Source organism: Pichia membranifaciens (genome assembly GCF_001661235.1).
Source record: "Pichia membranifaciens NRRL Y-2026 unplaced genomic scaffold PICMEscaffold_1, whole genome shotgun sequence".
In the NCBI taxonomy this organism is placed as follows: domain Eukaryota; kingdom Fungi; phylum Ascomycota; class Pichiomycetes; order Pichiales; family Pichiaceae; genus Pichia; species Pichia membranifaciens.
This window is the reverse complement of record NW_017566982.1, coordinates 2222664-2245435: the sequence shown is the minus strand read 5'-3', so window position 1 is coordinate 2245435 and position 22772 is coordinate 2222664. Positions and strand designations below refer to the sequence as shown.

The window sequence follows — 22772 nt, the reverse complement described above, 5'->3', positions numbered from 1 at the left end:
CTTGTTGCATTTTTTGACCCTTCATGAACAGCCTTGATGGGATGTATGGGCATTTTGAGAGAAACATAAAGGAGAGGGAAAGATCACCTGATAAAAGCCGATACTGGAAGGGAAACAATACTGGAGTCGTTATATACAAGCCCAGCATAGATACTATGGAGACCAATGTGGACTTAAGCAACATTGACGTGACGATCGAAGATGACAGCATTCATTCGAGTTTCGCCAAAGTTTTAAAAAGTTTCAGAATTGAATTTGGGGCTAGTGAGTTAAGATCGATTGCGTTGGGTTTCAAAGTGATCACATACAAGAAGCTTATGTCGTTGTACGATACTGATTCTTTACAGGTGGAACTCATTTCAAATTGGATTCTTGAATGTAAATTTTGGACAATGTTGGAGTCGCTACTTGATGTCAAGTTTAACAAGGACCTATCGCAATCTGTTCAGAAAACCAAAGTAGACCTCGAAGGAGTTTGTGAATATTCTTCTGATACAGTGTTGCAGGACAAAATAATATCATCGGATGGTGATCTTTTACAAATATTCACCTGTATAAACACGCTATCAGATACATTCAAGTTGGATTTCCCTACACAAGATGATGAGAACAACGTCGATGATGAGAATGAGCTTCAGTATACTAAGTGGCATAACACTCTTCTGAAACTTAACTCAACCAATAGAGACCCTACTTTGGTCAGAACTCTGGATGTGGATTCACCGTTAAGAACAGGCTACCAAGTAGACTTTACGGATGCGAAGAGGGATGAAGCTTTCTTCAAGAGAGCATACAAACTGCTTCTATCTCATGAATTTGATGACTTGAAAACACTTTGTGAAGCTACAAACAACTGGGATTTTGCTCTTATGTTGGCAGGCTTGAATGACAGGATTGACCCTGTCATTGACTTGAACGATTTCAGCAAGAACACAGTTCCGTCGGGTGTCAAATCCAAGCTTCTGAGAAAGAGGGCGATATATCAACTAGCAAATAGCACGAAACTAGACAGCTCACCCTATGAGAAAGCATGCTACGGTATCCTATCTTCGGACTTCATGTCTGCGAACGAATTGGCCACCAATTGGGAAGAAAAATTGTACTTATATCTATCCAACGTTTTTAGTCATAAGCTGGATACGAAGATCATGAAGCTTTATCAAGATTTAGGAATGGACTCAGAAGTAAGCTTGATTTCCAAATTGACGAAGCCTCCTGTTGTTTCGAATTCAGTTGATGATATCTTGAACAAGCTTTCGAATGACAGAAACCCGGTTATTAAGGAGCAAAGTAAACATTCAATCAGAGTTTTGATTGGCTCAGTCATATCGGACAATGTCAAGACATTAATGGAAAACACAGTGCAGTCTTTGGATAAGCTACTATCCGTGGATGATAACATTGACAACGAAATAACCAATGAATCATACTTGTTGAGAATACTGGCACATTTAGCCATCATCTTACAGTTGATATATGGTGAGCAGATCATAAACAATCATGATTATACAAAATTACTCAAGTGTTATATTCTGAGGCTAATCTTATACAAATCATATGACTTAGTACCTGTTTATGTGTCGTTTATACCAACCGAAGAGGCAATAATCGAAATTTACTCCTCGTTGTTGTTCCAGTTTGAGTATTCATCATCTGATAGATTTTCACAAATTAGTGGCATGAGAACATTAAGACTACCATTAGAACCTATATTGAGGAAAACTATAGAAAAAGCATTCAACGAAACTACAGAATATTATCCTACAAGTAGTGAGATTCAATTAAATTATCAAGTTGATGGAATCGATGAGAAGTTGTATTCAACAATTTACTGGTTCATTGATGCAGGTATGATATTTGACTGTCTTGATGCTATTATTGTTCTATTACGTCGGTTCTTGCTTGTTGGTAAGATCGGTAGTGCCATCGAATTTTTGGGCTCAATTTCGTTACCTCAGCTAATTGACAACTATAGATGCGAGACATCGGTGTTAACAAATATGAAGGAGAGCAATGCAGATTTATCTCAGATACAACATATTCCAAATTACAAACTTCTCGAGCTCACACAGTACCATAACCTTTTCTCAGCATTCAAGTTGATGTTAAGTTATGACCCGGCAACTGTGTCATACGATGATTTACAAACATTGATCAAGTCGCTGGACAAAATTGTCAAATCATGGCTGTTTGATCTGGTGGACGAGGACAGTAGTTATCACGATAATGAAATATTGGACTCAGATGTTGATATTTACAAAGAGTTGAGAAGAATTTACATTCCGACGCTGTTCAATGCACTATTTGATGTACTGGTTGAAAACAAGAGCAAGGGCAAGAAATTTGCCCAACAAGCAGTTGAGCTGGTTAATCTATTGGCAGATGAGGAGTACAAGCTTTACGATATTTTGAATTCCACGGATGAGTTGAAGACGTTCTTGGTGAAGTTCTCCAACGTTGGTTGTCTGCTGTATGGAGACAACAAGGAAGGTGTTTACGTATAATCTTATGCTAAATTAATTTTTGTATTATACAACGGTTTATGTATATAGTGGATTATAGGAATCATACTTTCGAACTTAGACTACTAAAGAGTGAACTTAAAATGAGTGACGAAATCAATCAAGGGAAGAGGCCTTTTCATATAGTAGGTCGACCGCGGTTGACATTTCCTTGATGATTTCCAAGCTGAAAGTGTAAGACTCATCCTTGACAGGTTCATTGTACACTATTAGCCATCCGTTACCTTGGTCCAATACTCCGTAAAAGACTTTGTCCAAAATCATATTGCTCAACTTGGACTCGATGACGTCTTTCGGTAATCCGATCATTGAACAGATGTGGTTGATTTCTATACAAGAATATGGTTCAATTAACTTTAACAAGTTTTTCTGGAATAAAGAGTCGTATAGATCCGATAGATGGGATCTGATAATCGGGTCCAATGATAACTGTTTGTTATAGAGCTTCAATGAATCTTCCAAATCTTTCAAAGACCTGTTGTCGTAAGAGCTTGCCACTGACTTCATTGCCTCGATGTCCTTCTTATTGATGAAAGGCTGGCATGCCTTTTGCTTCAAAAGGGTATTTATATCATCGATCTTGCCTATCATGATTTTGCACAGGAGCATGTACTTCAAAACTCTGACTGATTTGTTGTTTTCTTCCTCCACTTCTTCCTTCCCCTCTGCAGACTTGTCATCGTTCTTTGTTTCGTGTAGTTGATAGTTTTCAAAGGCTTCGTAGAAGTAGGAATATGCCGTCTTGTAGTCCTTATCTTGCGCGTTCAATATACCGCTCATCAAGTCCAACTCGGCCTGGACAGTTGAGGGACAGTAGATTGAGTTTGCGCTTGTTCTTGCGCTCGTCAAGGAAGCTCTCGATTTGGCGTTGTTTTTCAACTGGAAGTAGTTTTTCGACTCTAGCAACTGGACGTCGACCAAGGAGCTCTTGTCGTCCAACTTTTTGAACTCGCTTATCAACGGGTTTATGATGCTCAACGATTCGTTATAATGCTGCTTCTTGTAGTACAAGACGGCCAAGCGGATCTGCAAGGCCTGCTTGAGGAAGGTTCTCTTCTCTTCGATGGACCAGTCAATGCACTCCTTGGTTGTCTTGATAGAGAGGTCGATTGCGTACTCCTCGGACTTGTTCTTCCACTTGAACGTTTTCTCCGTCGTGTCCAACAAGTGCTTGATGATCTTGGCTGTTTTCGACTTGGCGAACGATCCACGCATGATTTCACGGGACCTGTTGATCAAATCGACCAACTTGGCTTCATCTTCCTGTATGAAGTAGATTTTGCTCAATCCCAGGATGGACTTCTCCTGCTGCTCCACCAGCTTCTCCGTCTGCGATCTCGTGTCAGAGTCGACTTTGGTCGTGTCGATGCTGAGGATGTCATTGTATATTGTCTCGGCCTTGGAGTAGTGTTTCTGCTCGAGCTCTTTTTCAGCCTGCTGGATAGAGGCAACAGTCATTGTGTGGGTGGGTGGGGATTGAGGTTGTGGCTGGTGTTGGTGGACAGAGTTCTGAACAAATGCAGGCCGTTGGTGCAGAGGGCAAATCGGCATGAGCTTCAACTTTCGTAACTGCGGGCGGCACGGGCCTAGCAGGGGCAAAGCACCGAGGGGGGGAGAGCGTGAAAAAATGGGACGCGGGGCGATCGGCCGCAACATGAAAATTACAAGTTTTCCACGATGGGGAGTTTTTATTTACAAGGATATCTAGACGGCCTACTTGGTTTCGAGCTTCCTGATGAGCTCCTCGGCGGCGTCGTCGGCCTCCCGCTTCTCGACCTGGTCGATGACAAGGTCGAGCTTGGTGCCCTGCATGCAGCCCTCGAGGTCGTGGAGGGTGTAATTGCAGCGGTGGTCGGTGACTCTGTTCTGCTGGAAGTTGTAGGTCCTGATCTTGTCGCTTCGGTCGACGGAGGAGACCTGGCCGGTTCTGGCGCTGCGCTCGCGCTCCTGCTTCTCGCGGAGCTCCTTCTCGGCGAGCCGGGCCCGCAGGACGGTGAGGGCCTTCTCCTTGTTCTTGTGCTGGGAGCGCTCGTCCTGGATGCTGACAATGATGCCTGTCGGGAGGTGGACAATGCGCACGGCGGACTCGGTGGTGTTGACGTGCTGGCCGCCGGCGCCGCTGGCACGCATCACGTCGATGCGGAGCTCGTCGGGCCTGAAGGTGCGGGCGGCGGCGCCGGCGGCGCCGTCGTCGTCCATCTTGGGCAGGACCACGACGCCGGCGGCGGAGGTGTGGACGCGGCCCTTGGTTTCCGTGGAGGGGATGCGCTGGACGCGGTGGACGCCGGCCTCGTGGCGGAGGCGGTCGTAGGCGCCGTGGTGGTTGACGACGAGGGCGGCCTCGGTGATGCCGGAGCCGGACGCGTGGTCGGTCTTGGACAGCACCTCGTGCTTCCAGCCGCGGAGCTGGCAGTACCGCACGTACATGGCGAGCAGGTCTGCGGCAAAGATGTTGGCCTCGTGGCCGCCGGCGCCCGGCCGCAGCTCCAGGATCGCAGCCTTGTCTGCGAAGGGGTGCTGCGGCAGCAGCCGGGCCTTGAGCCGGGCCGTGGTCTCCACGAGCTCGGGCACCGCGGTCTGCAGCTCTGCCCGGGCCTCGTCGGCGAGCCCGCCCTCGTCGCCGCCATGCGCCATGTCCACGAGCGCCTCGTAGTTCTCGTGCAGCGCCACAAACTCCTCGTACACCGTCACCACGCCCGTCACCTGCGCGTACCGCTTGTTCTCGTCGACGTTGAACTCGCTGCCCTGCGCCATCTTGTGTTCGAGTCCCGCCAGCTCCTCCTTCAGCGCCTCTGCCTTCTCCAGCAGCGCCGGATGCAGCTGCTCGACCGCCACGTCGACCACGTCCTCGCCCTTGTCGTCGCCCTTGTCGTCGCCCCCACTCCTGCGCACAGCACACGTGTGCAACCGTGCCAGCGGCCTCCTTGCCGCTGCCACCACCTGTGTGTGTCCACGTGTCAACGTCGCCCCCAGCCCCAGCCGGGTGGCACAGCACAGCGTTCTTCTCAACATCATCGACGGCCTGTTCTTCTGCTGAACTGCGCTGAGCCCTTCACCATCTCCTGTGCTGGAAAGCGTCTTCTTGTGTCACTTGCCCCGTCTGAAAAGGGCAGTGCCCGATCCGGCACCCAGCGATCCCCGCACGCCCCCGCCCGCTGACGTAATCCCGCCTCGCCAACCCTTCCTCCCCCCTCCGGTCTGGAAGGTTCTCTCCCCTCCGCAGCCGCTATGTCCGGCAGCCCGGCCCGGCGGCAACGTGCTCTAGACCGCGTAACCGCCCCACGCGCCCCACCTGCAGCCGCCGAAAAAAATTTTCGGGCCTCCGCCACACGTAAACAGCCGGCGTGCAACAAGGACCGCAGCGTCACCGGAGCAAAGCGTTGGGCCAGGCAGGGCCCCGTGGGCTAGCATGTGGGCTGCAGCGCGGCACCCTACTGCTATTCTGGGCTGGGGGCTCTACAGCGGTAGGGTGGAGTGGACCAGGGAGCACGCTAGACCTGGTCGAAACAGGCGGCTGGAAAAAGTCTTCTCTGCTCCACACATGGGCAGTGGAGGATGGGTGCGTACGCTATTCTGGACCACCCCTTTGCTGGCGGGTCGAGAATAGAGACAGTGTTTAGAGTGTCTAGAGTGTCTAGAGTGTTTAGACTGACTAGCAGCATAGGCAAGGTCAGAACCTCTTAGACCCGTTTTCTGGAACCCCTCAGCAGACATCACTGCGTGCGATCAACTGATCTGTTCCCTGGCGTGCTTATATACCTGCCGCTGTCCCCGCCAGAAGAGAAGCGCCAGCACCGAAAGCGCCGCCTGGCACACACACACACACACACACACGCACACACACGCACACTCACGCACACTCACACACCATGTCTGCGTTCGAAGACTACTGCATCGTCTGCGAAAAAGTCTGCGAAGACGGCTCCGCCTACTGCTCAGACACGTGCAAGCTGCTCGACCAGGAGCACTCGAACTCGCCAACGCTGTCCGTGTGCTCGGGCCTGCCCTCGATCTCGGGCTCGTTTTCGCTCGAACACTCCAAGTCCCACTCCGCCAGCGTGCCGAACACCGTCCCGGGCTCCGCAGGACCCGCCAGCACGGCCGTGTCCGCCTCCACAATACCCACAATCATCTCCCCGTTGTTGACGCCACAGATCAACCCCCGCTGCTCCGTCGTGGGCTCCATCAAGTCGCCGCCGCTGCGGGACCTGACCTACGAGTCCCCGCTGTTGGCCTCCACCGCCTCCGCAGCCATGCAGTCCTCGGGCACCTTCCTCAGCGACTTGGACGCCAACCGCTTGGACCTCAACTCGTCCGTCTCGACCATCGCAGAGAGACTGCACCACAGCAGCAGCTCTGCCGCGTCCGACGCAGCCCCGTCGCCGGCCTCCGCCAAGGCGTCGAAAAACGACTCCTCCCTCTCAAACGTCACAGACATATCCAACATGCTGCGCAGTCCCTCGGAAAACTACAAAAAATGGCTCTCGATACACTGACAAACAAAAAACTTGACTAAAAAACCTAGAAACGGCAAACCCTCAAAAAAAAACTAAAACTGAAACTAAAATACAAGATCAAGACTATCTATTTACTCATTCATATCCTTCTCTCCTCTCAAATCGTTATTCAATTCTTGGGCTAATCTTCTTTTACTTACCTTTTCAACTTCTTTTCTTCTCTTCTTTTGTTCATGTCTGTTCACGTCCCCCTTTTTTTCTTCTTCTTTACTAATCCTCAATGCTTGCCGGTGTCTCGCACTACCGCCACAATGATACATACACAGCTACAAAAAAAAAAATCAAAATTCAAATCATACACTATGGGTTTCTTCGGACACCAACTGTATATATTCAATCTAATACTCATAGCACTCCAAGTTTAGAAACTCGTGCAGTGTGGTTCTTACCCACCCTCCATCCATCCATATATACTCCCCTATATATTTCTATATCTATGTCTTCCCATTCTGCACAGACATATTATATACCTTACTTCTATGAATATCCGACGAAATTTTTCACGCCTCGAACGGATCCCGAAAAAAAATTTCGATTTTTCATGTTGACAGAAAACAAAACTTCCGCTTTGGGACGCCGCGCCTCTCAGGCCACACATCCCTGCCTTTCTACTTTCAGCATACGACTCCTCCTTCCGTTTAAAAATAGACACATCCGCAACTCAATCCCTTATCCCCTCTCCCCCTCATCCCCTCTCTCCGATCCCTTCTTTCCCCTCCTACCCTACAAAATCCCACGGCTGACCATGTAGTCCAAGGACTCGTCCACATCGGCCCAGAAATGGGCATCGTCCGATTTGATGGGTCTCCAACCCAGCAGCTTCCCCGCATCCGCCTTGCTCCGGCAATTCGAGCCCCAGTACATGGCCGGAAGATGGAAAATTTCTCTCACCTGGGCCGGGTTGAGTTTCTTGATCTCACGGCTTCGAATCAAGCCTCGGCTGTAAAGCGAGTCGCTCACTTTCGCCGCTAAATCCTTCCAGTAAAAATCGGACCCGTCCTCAACAAAATAGTAGCCGGCGTGTCCGCTTCGGAACGGCTCGCCTTGCAAATATTTTTCGACTATAGCCATGAACAAAGTGCCCACGTCATAGATGTGTGCGTGGTCCCAACGGGTCATCCCGTCGTAGACTGTGAAGTTGTACCCGACTTCCACCACCGCCCTCAGTAGCCACGGAATCTGCACGGAAAGCTTGTTCCCGCATCCCTGGCCAATGCCAAATATTAAGGGCGGACATACCACAGCAGTCTTTACAAACTCGGGATTGGAGTCCTCGATCGAAAGCGCAACCTTTTCCGCCGGCCGGTGAGGCTGCGAGTCGGGCAACGAATTGATCTCGTCGATGTCGTCTACGTCGCTGTACACTTTGTCGGGCCTGTAGCCGTCAGGCTCTGTGGAGTCGACAAGGATCCCCGTGCCAGATATCTGGATGAAAAGCGCCTTTGTTCTCCTTTCACTGAGCACTTTCTTGAAAACTTCAACCGAAGGAGCATGGTTGTAGCAGGCCGCGTTGATAATGATATCGGCTTCTCTCGCTTCACGCTCCAACGTTCCGGAATTGTCGAGCGAACCGAAAATAGGATGTACTCTGTCTCCGTAACTGTCTTTCAAAAGCTTGGCCTCTTCCGGAAGCCGGTGCAATGCCGTGACCCAAAAATGCGGTAGTTTCTGCAAGAATTGGTGGAGCACTTCTCCGCCTATGTATCCTGTGGCGCCGGTAATGAATAGCTTCATTGTGTGTGTGGTTTTTTTGCTATTATTGTTCCTATATTTATTATTCATTGCCAAGAGGATTTGTGCATCTTTTCAAATCGACCATTGCCAGCCCTCGAGGGAACGTCACCAGATGTTACCGAATCATCACAATGCCAAAAAGGGTAATCGCGGAAAACGCCAAAATCGCAGTTAAGCTATTCTGGTAAGGCACGACACGCCGTGTGTTGTAACAGACTCTCCCCGTACCATGCCACCCACCAGCTGTAAAGGTGGCAAATCATCCATTTGCCGTTTTTTACTTACATTAAACGACCGTAGTAATCACCTCAAGTCACCACAGACAGATAAAGCTAGTTTCCACATCAAATGAAAAATCTCAAATTCAAATACTAAAAGTAATTTCAGAATATTAAAATCTTATGTAACATACAATTTTGAACACCTTTTTTCTATTTATGGCTACATAGTAGTACAGTAATAATAACACATTAACACTATCGTTTTCCACGGAGAATATAGACCTCATCTCCGTCTCTGATTTCCTTCTCGACCCTCCCGCTTGTTGGTATATAGACGAACTCACTTGCAGCATCCTTCTCACCACTTCTCACTTTGCGGAACATAGCCAGTCTCAAAGACTCGTCGACTTCCCGGTTGTTCACGTTCTTGATCTTCGAGATCTCGGCGCTGCTGTCCAACATCTTACCAATAGGCCATTTCTTTGAGAAAAACTGGCCGGATTTAACCTCAAACGTCGTATCATCGTCCGACGTGTATATGACCCACACATAGACGCGGTCGCTCGCGTTGATCCGGTTGTCTCCCTTCGCAGACCTCTTGAGTTTGTTCATCTCCACCATTCTAGATGTGGTCGAGTCCGGCTTACTGCTTCCTCCAACGAAGCCTCTTAATAAAGACGAACCAGACGACGGCTTCGTGCTGCTGCTCTTCTTCGACTTTGCTGAGTTCCCCAAGAGCTTTTTCAACCTCAACATTGCCACCTCGATGCTTGTCAGTGGCTTGTTATTCGAGTCCTTCACATCCGTCAACCTCTGTCCAATCTTTTTATTTCGTTCTTCCTTGTGTTTGATCTCTGCATCTCTCCGGATCTTGTCTAGATCGGGGAAAACGTCGGCGGACTTCGGCAGCTTCGACACGTCCACCTTCGCCCTCTCCAACGCGGCGAGCTTCGCCTTCTGTTCGTCAATCACACACTGGTGTTTGTTGAAGTCCATTCTGTGGTTGTTGCAATACGACTTCTCACATTTGGGGCAAACAAAGGGGAGGAAATCGAGCTGCCTGCAGATGGTGCAATGCTTCCCGATGTCCATCATCCCATCCTCATTCTTCCTTCCTACGGTTGTCATTCTGAATCTTTTTGCCCTTCCCAAAGTACGGCCAAGACCGGAATGTTATCATCTACATCAACTTTTGCCACCCCACACGATACGGAGATCCGCCGATACCAAGAGCATCTCGGTTGGCTTTTATATTTAGAGCCCGATCGAGCGCCCTCGCCCGTATTTCCGGCTGCCACACTTTTTTGCCCTGGAAGCTTCTAAAATTTTTCTGCACTTGCTGACATGAAGAAACAACGGTAGAGACAGGCTCCGAGTGCTGTCAGGGAACGGGATATTAGTAAGCTTTGAGGTGGGAAACCGTCCAAGAACCACTGAGGATGCTATGCGACTTGAATATTGTTTTCCCCGTGCAAAATTTCAACGAACAGATCACGAGGGGACAGCTCAATGAGGTGAAAAACACCCTCAACGTCGCAGAACAGCTCGGATATACCCATGTTGCTCTCAATTTCAGGCCGATAACCGCAACCAGCAAAAACAACAAGACGAAACTGCCCAACGACTTGAACGAGTTGAACCCGATCAACATAGACCGAGATTTCAAGGAGTTCCGGACGAGATTGAAGCTGTACACGAGAATCACGGTGAGAGTGGACGATCCGACGCAATGCCAGTACGTGGCGAAGTTCCAGCAGGTCTTTGATATTGTCGCAGTGGAGCCGATAACGGAAAAGTCGTTCCAATCTGCCATTTCGAATTTGGAGATAGACATCATCTCGTTCAACCTACTCGAGAGACTACCTTGTTTCATGAAGCACAAGACCTTATGCTCGGCAATCGACAAGGGCATGATGTTCGAGATAAAATACACAGATTTTCTAAGCAACAAAAGCAGAGCACAGGTTATATCGAACACAAAACAGATCATACGGGCGAGCCGAAATCGGGGGATGATCTGCTCGAGCGGGTGTTCTGTGGACAGGCCGTTCCAGCTACGAAACTACAACAACGCGATGCCGCTCTTGAAGATGCTCGGTGTCGACTCCAACAGATGCAGCATGATGTTTCAGGACTGGAGCTTGAAGGTGTTGCTAAACGGCAGACTGAGGATAAAGTCGTACAAACAGACGATCTCTGTGGGTGGGGAGGTAAGCCTCATCGACAACGAGCTGGAAAACAAGGATTGGACGTCGAACCCCGAGAAGGTCAGCAATGTGAAACAGGGCGTAGAGGCCTACAAAAAACGCAGGACCGAGTCGGCCCTTGATAGAGTTTTGAAGAAGCAGAAAAGCTGAAACGTGACACGGAACTACCACCATGTCGTGTTTTTTTTACATATATATTAAACAGAATTTACCCATCGGAAACGGACACCCGGTATCCGTTCCGGTATTCACCTCAATTCACCCCTCTAGCGTAGATGTACGTATTCGACTTCTTGGACTTCTCTCGACTGGAGTCGCTGATCTTTTGTCTCTTCACATCGGGCCCGGTGGGGGCGGCGGCAGCCGAGAGGTCTGTGCGTCGTTTGCTCCCTCCCGTGGTCACATCGGAAGGCCTGCCTGCACCGGGGCTGTTCCTGAGGTCGTTCCTGACGATGTTTCTGTGGGCGGTGCCTATCTTGACCAGGTCTATTTTGCTGTTCGGTATTCGGAGGTTGCTGTTTTTCGCCTGGGAGAAGTTTCGTACCCGCTGTTTGTTCGCCACCCTTGCCTTCTGCAAGAGGCTGCTCTTGAAGGGGTGCTGCTGGTTCGACGCGGGCCTGTTGTGCGCCAGCCGTGGCTTGTTGGAGGCGAACACCTTGTTGACGGCCTTCACCTTGTTCCTGTTTTTCACTTCGTTCAAGTTCCGCACAATCTGCTTGATGTTGTTCGTGGCGTTCTGCCGCTGCGCCTCTCGTTCGGAGAAGTACTTGTCGTAGAGGCTCCGCGAGGACACGTTCACCTTCTTGCCGCTTCTGAGCACCGTCTGGTTCACGGGCCGGTCGGGGAAGTCTCGCTTCACCAACGACTTCCAGAGCGGTTCCGAGTCTGCGATGATCTGCGGCGACACAGACTCGATCTGCCGCAGCGACTTCGCCGTCTTCTTCAGCAACACCGGCTCGATCAAGTGGTACGGCGTCGTTCCGACGTCGTTGATGATGTGCGCATTATTGATGCACTTGAGTCTCGCTATGTGTGTCAACGACAAGACGCCGTTCTTCATCTTCTCCTCTGGGGAGTCGGGCGGGTCCATCGTGGCGGGGGGCGGTGTTTTCTCTCTGCACGCTGTCTTTCTGTGCTGGCCATGTAGGGAAAGCAGAGCCTTTTGCAGACCCTCCAGCGGGGTCCTGGCCAGCATCGAGTGGTGGTACTCTGGGAGAAAAGAAGCTTTTCCCTGTAGGGCAGGCAGAGGAAAAAAAAAGACAGCCCGGCAGAGGGCGATTTGCGGATTACGTCAGCGCGCGTCCCGGCTGGAAGGCAGTAAAGTAGACGTACTGTTTGATTATTTAGAGTATGTAGAGGAGTCTATCTGTTTGTACATAGAAAGAGCAGCAGGCGCATCAAGCGGAGTCTGCTGGTCTCAAGCCGCAGAACCAGTTGAGGGCGTAGGCCTCCTCCTCTGGAACCTCGTCGGTGCCCTCGACCTTGAAGGTGATGGTGCAGCCGTCGGGGAAGTAGAAGATGGAGCCCGGGGTGACCTCGTAGGAGGAGCCGGTCTCGTCGCTGACCGTGAACTTGCCGTGCACCTCAACGTTGACCTTCATCTCCTCGTAGTCGTACTTGTAGACGAGGGCCTCGCCGGAGCCCTGCTTGTAGAAGCCCGAGGACAACACCTTGTCCTTTGGTGCGTCCGAGTTGAGGCAGTCGCCCAACCACGAGTTGTTCCCTGGCGAAGGGATGGCTGGAGGGGAGTTGGCGTAGTAGCTCTCAGCGCCTGGCTTGAAGAATAAAGGCATTGTTGTTCGGAGGGGGGTGTGTGCGGTTGCGGGTCGGTGGGGTTCCTTGGTTCCTGGTCCAAGGGGAGCAGCAGAGCACACCCCGTCCACCAACCTCCATGCCACGGGAGTCGGGCCCCCCGCCTCTTATATACCGTCTCTGCCCGGGGGAAACTGTGTCCGCTTCCAGACACAGAACCGCCCCTCGTCAGCGGGCACCCTGTGCTTCGCCGGACTCTCTCTTGGCAGCCCAAAGCGGGTATCCGATCCGGAGCCATCCCCCGGCGGGGGGCTCAGCGCGGGGGAACCCACGATAAGCGCCGGATAGGACTGCCCAAAAGGGCAGTCGCGGGACGGCAAGCCGTTTTCGGGGCGGGGACGAGGCCCGGCAGGGGAAAGAGGGACTCGAGGACGGGGGCAGCAGCGGAAAGGAAGGTCCGGCAGTGGTATAGGGGTACGGAAGGGGACAAAGAATGCGTGGAACGGGGAAACAGCAGGACTGCGGGGAGGCGGATTCTGCGGCAGAGGTGTGGAATTTAAGAGCAGCCGTTTCCCACCTCTGGGATGTGTTTGAGCCGGACGGGGAGGGGGTTGGTCTGTCCTGGAGTCTCCCGCACACACACACACACCCCACCCCACACCAGCCCACCCACCTGCCAACATGCCTATGGAATTCAAGCCTACCGCGGAAGCGTACGACGTCCTCCCTCCTAAGATCTCCGAGTCCGCCTACCTCGGCGACATCCTCACCTCCAAGGACACCGACCCAGAGCACACCCTCACCTCGGGCTTCTTCAAGGTGATCCCAGGCGAGCCTTTGGTGTACACCTACCCATACGACGAGATGAAGATCTGCCTCGACTCGAAGGGAGACATGACCATCACCGACGAGGAGGGCACCACCGTCACCCCGAAGAAGGGAGACACCCTCTATTTCAAGAAGGGCTGCACCATCACCTTCAAGGCCACCGGCGAAGAGTCCTACGGCCGTTTCTTCTACGTCGGCTTGAAGACCCTCGGCCAGCTATAGCGGGCCAACAGCTTTAGCGGGCCTGCGGCCCGCTGTCTGCGACTGCGGCGCCACCCGCGGTGGTGGCGGCCTGTGGCCGCCGCCCCTGTGTATCTGTGTATCTCCGATGTGTCCACATCGCATTCTCGACTATATATACTCTTCTGAACAGACGTACACCTAGACCGAACTCTCTCTGCCCAGCGTTCTCGGGCTGCAACCGCCGGGCCAGCCTCTGCAACGGCATTGGCTGCGTCGCGACTGCCGTTGCGGGCACCCGCACAGGGCTTTAAAGGAAACCGGATTGTGTCAAACTCCAGACAGCGTGTGGCCAATTTGTCAAACACAGGCAGCAGCAGCAGCCGGAGAGCGGGGCCAGAGGGTGTGCAGCACCGGATCGGACTGCCACCGACTACTTTGCTGCGTATCGAACGCCGAGAAACGCCTGATATCGCGTACCGCTGCACGTTTGACTGCGTTAACCATCGCAGAGATAGATACCAGTCGAGAGCCAGGCATTTTGGAAACGATGTCGCAAGTTACTGTCCCAGCAACGGTACCACTGGATGCACAGCAGACCAACGGAGAGGCCGTAGACGGGGAGGAGGTGACCTTGCTCGAGGACGTGCTCCCCTCCTTCGAGATGCACAACTACATGTTCAATAGAACCATCTACGACACTGAGAACATCAGCTCGTCGGGCAACCCGCCCAGCTACGAGGACATGAACGTCCCGAGCACCACGTCCAACATAGCGCCACGGGATCTCAACAACTTTGTCGACCCGACGAAAAACCCCAACTTGCTCCTCTTGAACAACCTCGAAAAGTTCCAGAAAATCGACCTCCCGCTTACGGTCCAGGTCGTGTTGACGAAAACGGTCCCCAGACTAGGGTCCAAACAGGAGAGGGAGAACCCCTTGAGACAGTACAGACCGGGCGAGGTCGTTTGCGGATACATCACCATTGAAAACAAGTCAGACGATGCCATTCCCTTTGAAATGTTTTTGGTCTCGCTTGAGGGTGAGTTGACTATCCCACACCCGCACAAGCCTGAGGAGTTGATAAAGAAGAAGTTTCTGAAGACGTACGACCTCAGTGCATGCTTTCATTATGGATGCATCGATTTGGCTTCCCAGGGAGTTTCGTTGCAGACACGGATGGATGAGCTCGACAAGTCGCTCATAGGCTTCGACAATGACCGGGTCATCACCCCAAAGATAAAACATAAGAAGTTCTTCGCCTTCAAGTTGCCCCACTACCTTTTAGATACCTCGTGCTTTGACCAGTTGCCATCCCACCTTAAGTTGCCGCCTTCTTTTGGTGTCGACAAAAGCGCTTTCAAGGGCCTGGCAAAATACATCAAAGTCGACCCCTTCTTGGGCTACGGCAGATTGGACAGATATGGATCGCCCATCAAAACAAATGACTATGCCGCCGATGGCCAGTCGGTATCATACTATATTAGTGTGCAGTTCATCGGAAGAAAATTGGACTTTTACAAAAAGTTTTACACGAACGATACGAAACATGAGTACGATTTCATTTTTTTGAAAAACGTTGAATACAACTTCAGAGTCGACACATCTTCCAATACGGACGAATATTCTGCAGATGATTCCTTGAGCGATATCTCAACTACCCAGCAGCTGAAGATGACTGAAAATATGATCACAGACAAGTTGCATGAAATAGTTGAGCGCAAAAATTTGAAGAAGATAGGTATTACTGACCCAAGGAAACAGGATGAAATTATCTTTTCCAATATGTCAAATAACAAAAAAAGCCAGCAGTTATACCGTGCGGAATTGGTGCCCTTGTTGTCGGATACGAAAACCTCAATGTCTGACGGTGAAGGGTTCAGTCGTGTGAAAACAGTAAAACTGGTCAAAGATTTTTTCAGTAAAGTTGAGGGCGATATGACAGTGCGATTAAGCATGAACCGAAACTCGCAGTTGAGGGCCATTAAACCTAAACAGTTGAAACACGCGAGTAGCAAACCAAGCTCAAAATCAAACTCCTCTTTGTCGTTGAATACACAAAACCAGCTCAACTCTAACTCATCCTCATTCACTTCTCTGCGCTCCCTAACTCTATCGCCTACTACCTCAAGCGACTCAGTTAGTGGTCTGAGGCCCGTTACATCTGCGCCTGAACGTTTGTATATCTATCTCTCCTTCAAAAATCCCGATTTGAAAAGAAACACCAAGCCCAATTTACCATCAACCATCACCTTTTCTCCTAGCCTGAGAGTCTACAACATCCAATCGCCATACCCGATTCCAGTGACCTTTGATAACAAGTACCTTTTTAACGGAGGATTGGAACCTGAAAACTTGCAGAATCTGAAAAAGAAATTCTCCTTCTATTATCAAGAATTAGTCGATGTTTTGAAGGACCTCGACTCCGGGCTGGCCAGAAGTATGTATAACAAGGTCAACGGACTCGCCAAGCTACACGTCTCGGAACAAGTAGTCAAGAGGCTGTTTGAAACACAGACTATTGATTTGCATAACCAATGGAAATTCAATAAAGAACGCAACATTTATGAATGCGAGTTCGGCATACCGTTGGTTTTCGACTCGAAGAACATGGAGAAAATCTCATCTTATTGCGTCGTTCCAGGCTTCCAGCAATGCTTGCTATCAAGGCTCTATGCTGTGGATGTGGAGGTGTCGATAAAAAAGGCCAGGGCAAAAATGAACATGAAGTTTCCGGTCCATGTTGTGTGACGAGAGGGGGGTCACGAAGGAGCTCAACCGTTTCTGTTCCCCGATAAAGCGCGCAGCTGGCCTCGAATTGCCCCAACGGGTAATTCCGGCCGCGGACCGTATTAGCTGGGTGCAGAAAAAGACTTGGGCCCACTCTCCGTAAAATTGTCGGCGACGATGACACATGGACGGAGTGATAAAGGTTATGCACTATACACTATCAGGACAAGCGAAGATTTTTTAATAGACGAGCATTACCCTGCTCCATCTTATCAAACACTTCCACCTGTGATTCAACTTGGATCTGTTTTCGTACCCCGGAAGTAGAAGCTTATTTTTCACTTTCTTCAATTTCTTACGACCGCATATGATAGTATAATTTGCTTACACCGACACTGACTCATTATAAACTGGTACATAGTATATTTAGTAACTTTTATTTATTTATTCCCAAGTAAATAGATTGATAATATTCATTTCATATACAAAGCAGCAACGAAGACACAGGGCCATTCAATCGTGCAGGAAGTACCGTTCATTAATTTTTCAACAATCAGTATCATGAAAAACCAAGTGCCGTCGACCGGTCAGAGAACTTTGAGCAATGCCGCCAATAGCAGCAGTCGCCGGAAATCCTCGAGCGTGAGTGATGATATTGAAAGTCAGAGATCTATTCTTGAAGACATCTTACCCTCTTTCCAAATGCACAACTATATGTTCAATCGAACTCTTTACGATGAAACCGAAGAATCTATTGAAAATGATTTACCAGAGTATGCTTCAGAAATAAATACTATACGGTCCATCAGGCCGATAGATCCTAATCGGTTTGTTGATCCTACTGAAAATCCCAACTTGATATTACTCAATAACACAGATAAACTACCCTTGGTGGACGCCCCCGTTGACATTAGAATAGTCCTAACCAAACGACAACCAATGGTGGGGAAAGTCTTCGAGAAAGAAAGCCCGTTAACCCAATATAAACCGGGAGATTTAGTAACAGGTTATGCCACCATCAAATCAAACGTGGATATGCCAATATCATTTGAAATGATGTTAGTATCCCTAGAAGGCGAACTCAAAACTCCAGCAGGTGGGCTGAAATCAATTGACAGAAAAATCATAAGTAGAACATTTTTAAAAATGTATGACTTAAACGCCTGCTATCATGCTGGCCATATCCCGGTGACAGCATATGGTACAAATGGTACGTTACAAAAAGATAGTTCCGATAACACATTTATTGGCTTTGACGAACACAGATCTATTATACCAGGATATATCCACAAAAAGTTTTTCACTTTCAAGTTGCCATTTTCCTTACTAGATACTACATGTCCTGACCAACTCCAAGAACATATGCACCTTTTGCCTTCATTTGGATTTGATGAAGATAGTTTAGGTACTTTGGACGAAAACTTAGAAATAGATCCTATTTTGGGATACAAAAGGTGCGAGGAAGTGTATGGAAGTCCCATCAAGGTTAATGATATGGCATTAAAAGGCCAGTCAATATCATACTTTATTCGCGTTCAGATGATTGGCAGACATGATGTCGCTGAAAAGTTCATACGTAAGATGCCAAAGAGCAACAATAGTCCATTCGTGGTTCTCAAAAACGAAAATTACCACTTCAGAGTAGATGCCAGTGATTACCAAGCAACAGTAAATCTCTCAGAATCAGTTATCGGCTGCAATCATCTAATTAGCAGGAATATCAGAACTTACGAACAACTGACGCATTTTGAGAATTTTGTCATCAAAACACTCCAAGAACTGAAAACTAAAAAGCAGTTGATAGAAGGAGGCATTGTCAATAGACGAGAGCAAGATGAAATTGTTGCATCTTTAGAAGTGGATGAATCAAAAAAGCTTACACAATTTCCTAGCTCCACCAATTTTCATGAAGAAATCGTAAGAAGTGACTCTGATAATTATCTCCATTATGATTCAATGAAGTTGGGGAAAGATTTGTTTGGTAGGTCTGGAGGTGAGGTTATAATTAAGGCGTCAATGTCAAGAGACAGTTCTATTCATTCCGTAAAAAGTTTTGCATTAAAAGAAAAGCATTCGCATTCTAATTTGTCTTCAAAGTCCGGTGGCGGACCAGAATTGCTCCCTTTGCGGGCAATTGATAACGGCAGAAATCACAGTGTTCCTATCAAATCTCTAAGTTCCGATAGCTCTACAAGTCTAGATACTATCAGATCTTTGCATAGTCTGAAGCAAATCAATCAAGAACATTGCTTTGTGGATTTAGATCTTACATTTATACCGGACAATAGATTAGCATTTAAGCCGGAATTACCTCAAAGCTTAACGGTCGATTCGACGCTAAAGGCAATGAATATTTATTCCACATTCCCAATACCAGTTTCAATAGACGGTGAGTTCTTAATGGACGAGCAGTTGCTACAATATACCCTTCCAAATATTCGACGTCAATTTGATTCATATCTCATAGAACTAAAACAGTTGGTTGGAAAAGTGCCAGTTCCTCGCCCGTTCTACAATAGTGTGAACTCTTTAAGCAAGCTTTCTGCAAAGGAAGCATATGTTCCAAAGTTCGAATTTTTGAGTGAGACGATCAATTTACAAAACAAATGGAAGTTTGACGAGAAAAATAACGTTTATAAAGCATGCGTCAAGTTTCCACTTGCAATGGGCTCGAAACAAATTTCTAATAGCACAATCTGTTTAGTACCTACGTTTGAGAGTTGCTTGGTCAATCAATTCTACATGGTCCATTTTCATGTTTCCATGAAAAAATCAAAAAAATATTGTGTTTTCAAGTTCCCATTGAAAGTTATTTAGCTGGTGGGTACGTTATGCAGAAACGCTGAAAAAGGCAGCAACCATTGTAAGTCTTATTGTTTTATAATAGATTTCTAGTTTTAACAAGTTTAACGATTTATTTCAAAGAATTCGGAACGAACATTTGTTGTAAGCCAATTACGATTGAGGAATGAATATATTCGTCACATGGGGCGGAACGTGCCTATCTCGAAATGCAAAGCTTGTTGTCCGACATAGAGTGTTCGGGGAAGCCGGTTCGATAGTAACGGGTAGTACCGCATTTGTGTCCAGTGATTCAATGGAAATTTCACGGAGAAACAATGCGGATCAACAGATAAGACAAAAATATGGTCCGTCCACGTGCCCCCTGACGCGGTTTTGTTTTGGCAACAAACGGCCGAAAATGTCGGGTTTTCCGGGGAAAGAGTTCAAGTTGTCGTTAATGTGGTTCTTTCAAACCAAAACAAACATATACTTGTTTATAGAACCTAAACGGTTGATGTGACAAATTCGCCTATAAGTAAACGTACGAATGCCAAATTGTCATATTTTGTAACCGGTTAATTCAACGAAATGAGAGTTTTTTTCAGGCTATCAACCATCATCAAAGCAAGACAAGAGAACCAGAGTACATCCGCTAAATCATGAACTCACTCGTTAAAATCGTTTTCTTGGCATTACTTGCCAAGGCCATGGGCCTTGTTAGTGTTGATATCGAAGGTAGCACTTACGAATCGTTTGGTTTGGTAGGCTTTGGTAGAATTCCATCTAATGCTGTTGACAAGTACCAGGAGACAATTGCACCAGGTTCTTCTGTTCAGATTGAACGTTCATCACTTAAAGTTGATTCTAAAGGTGTCTACCACTTCACAGCATGGGGGTTGCCAGACAGAGGTATGAATGTTGATGGTACTGTCAACACTTTCTCAAGAATTCATAAGTTCAATGTCGATTTCACTCCAAAGAACTCCTCTTCATCCGACAACATAGTTTGGACATATGAGGACACGATCTTGTTGACCGATTTTAACGGCCAGTATCTTTCTGGTCTTGACTCAAACACCACTGTGACTTTCAATGGTAACCAAGTTCCTGCAGTTACCTATCACGGTGATGGTTGGGGAAGTTACATGAACTCATCTACCACTACAACCCGTCTTTCTCTTGATTCTGAATCGCTCACTTTCATTGATGGTAATATTGAGAATGGGTTTTGGATTGGTGACGAATACGGTCCTTCTCTTATCAAGTTTGATTCTACAGGGAAAATGATCGATTACATTGAGGCACCAGAAGCTCTTCTTCCACACGTGAACGGGAAACTATTCTTTTCCTCGGATGATACATTATGGACCGACCCATATTACAGTGTCACTCCTAACGATGATGGTAGAACTGGTAATCATGGTTATGAAGGTATGGACATTACTCCTGATGGTAAGTACCTATTTACGTTGCTTCAATCTGCTACCGTTCAGGATGGTGGTGATAAGTCCAAATCAAGAATGAACGATAGATTGCTCAAGTATGATATAAGCAGCTCACCCGCTACCCTCGTTGGTGAATATGTTGTTGTCTTACCAACATATGAAGAAAATGGCAAAACTAAGACTGCTTCTCAATCTGAGATGCGTATAGTGAATGAGAACTTGATCATGGCCTTGCCAAGAGACTCTGATTTGGGACGTGGAGGTGAAGATGGTACAAAGGCTATTTTCAAGCATGTGGACTTCTGGTCATTGACGGACGCTGAGAACATTGTTGGTAAGTACGATGACGCCGGAGCACAAATTGCCACGGGCAAGGGGGTTTTGAACTCTGACATCACCCCAGCCACGCACTATTCTTTTATCGACTTGCTGGATGATACCGAACTGGCCAAGTTCAATGTTCACAATGGTGGAGCTGATGACGACCATTTGATCAATGAGAAGTGGGAGGGAATGACCCTAATTCCAGTGCAATGCACCACCGACGAGTACTTCTTGTTGCTCATCAGTGATAACGATTACAAGACCACCGACGGTTTCTTGAACTACGGTAAAATTACATTCGATTCAGGTATTGACGTGGACACTCAGACTTTGATGTTCCACATTAAGCTCCCAACGCTCCCACATGATCAAAGCTGTTCTTCTGCTTCTTCCTCCTCTTCCCCATCATCGTCTCGTTTGATTTCGAGCTCTGCTCCTGTTTCCTCCTCCGAATCGACCAAGTCTTCTGTGTCCTCATCGGCCAAGACCGAGTCATCGGGAAGCTCTGTTCCTGCAGGATCATCATCCTCCTCATCCTCCTCATCATCCCCAGTATTATCATCAACCCCAGCATCCTCATCATCCTCATCATCCTCGCCATCAGCCTCACCATCATCATCATCATCATCATCATCATCATCGTCATTGACCACTGCAACTCCATCTTCCGCTGCGTCATCTGCACCATCCTCTTCGTCCTCTTCCTCTTCAACCTTGACCTCGTCGACCTCGTCTTCCGCTGCTTCTTCTGTCCTACCATCTTCAATCTCCTCCTCTTCTTCGGCACAGGGGCCAGAATCGACCACTATCTCTGACTCTTCCTCTGTCTCCAACACCATCCACACCACCGTGGTGGACGGTGTCACCACCACCGTCACCGAGCCATGTGAAAGATGCACCAAGACCAGCACCGGCTCTACTGCGTTGACCACCTACACCACCGTTTCAAACGGCGCCACTATCACGGTCACTGCGCCATGTCCGGAGAGCTCCACTTCCGCAAAAGGCTCTTACACCACCTACACCACCGTTTCAGCCGGCACCACCATCACGGTCACTGCACCTTGTTCAGTGACCACTGCTGCTTCCGGCAGCAGCTCCACCAGCTCCAGCTCCACTGCTTCGAAACCAACACCTCCAACCAGTGCTGCTCCTAGCTCTAGCATCAAGACCGTGGAAACCTCTGCAACCTCTGCAAGCTCTGCCAGATCCGCCAGCTCTGTCACCTCTGCTAGCTCTGCCAGGTCCGCCACTTCCGGTTCCTCTGTTTCCATCAGCACTGCCTCTACCTTCCACAACGCTGCCCCATCGCTTGGTGCTGACAGCGCTGCTCTAATTCTCCCTGCCGTTGCTGCTTTTGCCGCAGCCATGGTCTGAGACCCTCTGTCGACCCTCTTTCAATCTCTATTTATCTATGTACACTGTGTAACACTACAATACCAACTACCCAATGCGGAAACTCCCATGCCGGTCTTCCATGCTGCCCCTCGCCGCCGCTCGCCGCCCCATGGCTCCAAACCCTCTCGT

At 48.6% G+C, this 22772-nt stretch overlaps 13 protein-coding genes across 13 annotated transcripts; 7 read left to right on the top strand and 6 right to left on the bottom strand.

Moving 5' to 3' along the window:
- Positions 1-155: 155 nt before the first annotated feature.
- PICMEDRAFT_29996 (hypothetical protein) lies at positions 156-2504 on the top strand (the record flags this gene model as incomplete). Its single annotated transcript, XM_019162618.1, has 1 exon — positions 156-2504. The coding sequence occupies one exon, from the start codon at positions 156-158 to the stop codon at positions 2502-2504; it is 2349 nt and encodes a 782-aa protein (XP_019020481.1).
- A 114-nt stretch (positions 2505-2618) lies between these two features.
- On the bottom strand, positions 2619-3980 carry PICMEDRAFT_30516 (hypothetical protein; the record flags this gene model as incomplete). Its single annotated transcript, XM_019162639.1, has 2 exons — positions 2619-3144; positions 3196-3980. The coding sequence occupies 2 exons, from the start codon at positions 3978-3980 to the stop codon at positions 2619-2621; spliced, it is 1311 nt and encodes a 436-aa protein (XP_019020480.1).
- A 258-nt stretch (positions 3981-4238) lies between these two features.
- On the bottom strand, positions 4239-5357 carry PICMEDRAFT_21481 (hypothetical protein; the record flags this gene model as incomplete). The annotated part of the gene is made up of 1 exon (XM_019162205.1): positions 4239-5357. A coding segment is annotated over one exon (1119 nt), but the record flags the coding sequence as incomplete, so codon positions are not given.
- Positions 5358-6260: 903 nt separating this feature from the next.
- Positions 6261-7115, top strand: PICMEDRAFT_100613 (hypothetical protein). The gene has a single exon (XM_019159622.1). It carries the CDS (start codon positions 6392-6394, stop codon positions 7016-7018), a length of 627 nt encoding a protein of 208 aa, XP_019020478.1. The 5' UTR covers positions 6261-6391; the 3' UTR covers positions 7019-7115.
- Positions 7116-7762: 647 nt separating this feature from the next.
- Positions 7763-8773, bottom strand: PICMEDRAFT_70912 (hypothetical protein; the record flags this gene model as incomplete). Its single annotated transcript, XM_019163769.1, has 1 exon — positions 7763-8773. The coding sequence occupies one exon, from the start codon at positions 8771-8773 to the stop codon at positions 7763-7765; it is 1011 nt and encodes a 336-aa protein (XP_019020477.1).
- A 399-nt stretch (positions 8774-9172) lies between these two features.
- On the bottom strand, positions 9173-10212 carry PICMEDRAFT_14831 (hypothetical protein). Its single transcript, XM_019160557.1, has one exon. It carries the CDS (start codon positions 10120-10122, stop codon positions 9250-9252), a length of 873 nt encoding a protein of 290 aa, XP_019020476.1. The 5' UTR covers positions 10123-10212; the 3' UTR covers positions 9173-9249.
- A 221-nt stretch (positions 10213-10433) lies between these two features.
- On the top strand, positions 10434-11351 carry PICMEDRAFT_57414 (hypothetical protein; the record flags this gene model as incomplete). Its single annotated transcript, XM_019163234.1, has 2 exons — positions 10434-11204; positions 11238-11351. 2 exons carry the CDS (start codon positions 10434-10436, stop codon positions 11349-11351), a joined length of 885 nt encoding a protein of 294 aa, XP_019020475.1.
- Positions 11352-11454: 103 nt separating this feature from the next.
- On the bottom strand, positions 11455-12261 carry PICMEDRAFT_29142 (hypothetical protein; the record flags this gene model as incomplete). The annotated part of the gene is made up of 1 exon (XM_019162574.1): positions 11455-12261. One exon carries the CDS (start codon positions 12259-12261, stop codon positions 11455-11457), a length of 807 nt encoding a protein of 268 aa, XP_019020474.1.
- Positions 12262-12532: 271 nt separating this feature from the next.
- On the bottom strand, positions 12533-13033 carry PICMEDRAFT_14828 (hypothetical protein). Its single transcript, XM_019160554.1, has one exon. It carries the CDS (start codon positions 12992-12994, stop codon positions 12599-12601), a length of 396 nt encoding a protein of 131 aa, XP_019020473.1. The 5' UTR covers positions 12995-13033; the 3' UTR covers positions 12533-12598.
- A 463-nt stretch (positions 13034-13496) lies between these two features.
- On the top strand, positions 13497-14055 carry PICMEDRAFT_14827 (hypothetical protein). Its single transcript, XM_019160553.1, has one exon. It carries the CDS (start codon positions 13635-13637, stop codon positions 14001-14003), a length of 369 nt encoding a protein of 122 aa, XP_019020472.1. The 5' UTR covers positions 13497-13634; the 3' UTR covers positions 14004-14055.
- A 128-nt stretch (positions 14056-14183) lies between these two features.
- PICMEDRAFT_14826 (hypothetical protein) lies at positions 14184-17173 on the top strand. Its single transcript, XM_019160552.1, has one exon. The coding sequence runs from the start codon at positions 14512-14514 to the stop codon at positions 16711-16713; it is 2202 nt and encodes a 733-aa protein (XP_019020471.1). The 5' UTR covers positions 14184-14511; the 3' UTR covers positions 16714-17173.
- Positions 17174-17780: 607 nt separating this feature from the next.
- PICMEDRAFT_14825 (hypothetical protein) lies at positions 17781-19552 on the top strand. Its single transcript, XM_019160551.1, has one exon. The coding sequence runs from the start codon at positions 17839-17841 to the stop codon at positions 19507-19509; it is 1671 nt and encodes a 556-aa protein (XP_019020470.1). The 5' UTR covers positions 17781-17838; the 3' UTR covers positions 19510-19552.
- Positions 19553-19969: 417 nt separating this feature from the next.
- PICMEDRAFT_14824 (hypothetical protein) lies at positions 19970-22709 on the top strand. The gene has a single exon (XM_019160550.1). It carries the CDS (start codon positions 20136-20138, stop codon positions 22620-22622), a length of 2487 nt encoding a protein of 828 aa, XP_019020469.1. The 5' UTR covers positions 19970-20135; the 3' UTR covers positions 22623-22709.
- Positions 22710-22772: the final 63 nt, after the last annotated feature.

Excerpts from the sequence above, each read along its gene's own strand:
- PICMEDRAFT_100613 (XM_019159622.1), top strand. The coding sequence starts at position 6,392 with ATGTCTGCGTTCGAAGACTACTGCATCGTCTGCGAAAAAGTCTGCGAA.
- PICMEDRAFT_14831 (XM_019160557.1), bottom strand. The coding sequence starts at position 10,122 with ATGACAACCGTAGGAAGGAAGAATGAGGATGGGATGATGGACATCGGG.
- PICMEDRAFT_14828 (XM_019160554.1), bottom strand. The coding sequence starts at position 12,994 with ATGCCTTTATTCTTCAAGCCAGGCGCTGAGAGCTACTACGCCAACTCC.
- PICMEDRAFT_14827 (XM_019160553.1), top strand. The coding sequence starts at position 13,635 with ATGCCTATGGAATTCAAGCCTACCGCGGAAGCGTACGACGTCCTCCCT.
- PICMEDRAFT_14826 (XM_019160552.1), top strand. The coding sequence starts at position 14,512 with ATGTCGCAAGTTACTGTCCCAGCAACGGTACCACTGGATGCACAGCAG.
- PICMEDRAFT_14825 (XM_019160551.1), top strand. The coding sequence starts at position 17,839 with ATGTATGACTTAAACGCCTGCTATCATGCTGGCCATATCCCGGTGACA.
- PICMEDRAFT_14824 (XM_019160550.1), top strand. The coding sequence starts at position 20,136 with ATGAACTCACTCGTTAAAATCGTTTTCTTGGCATTACTTGCCAAGGCC.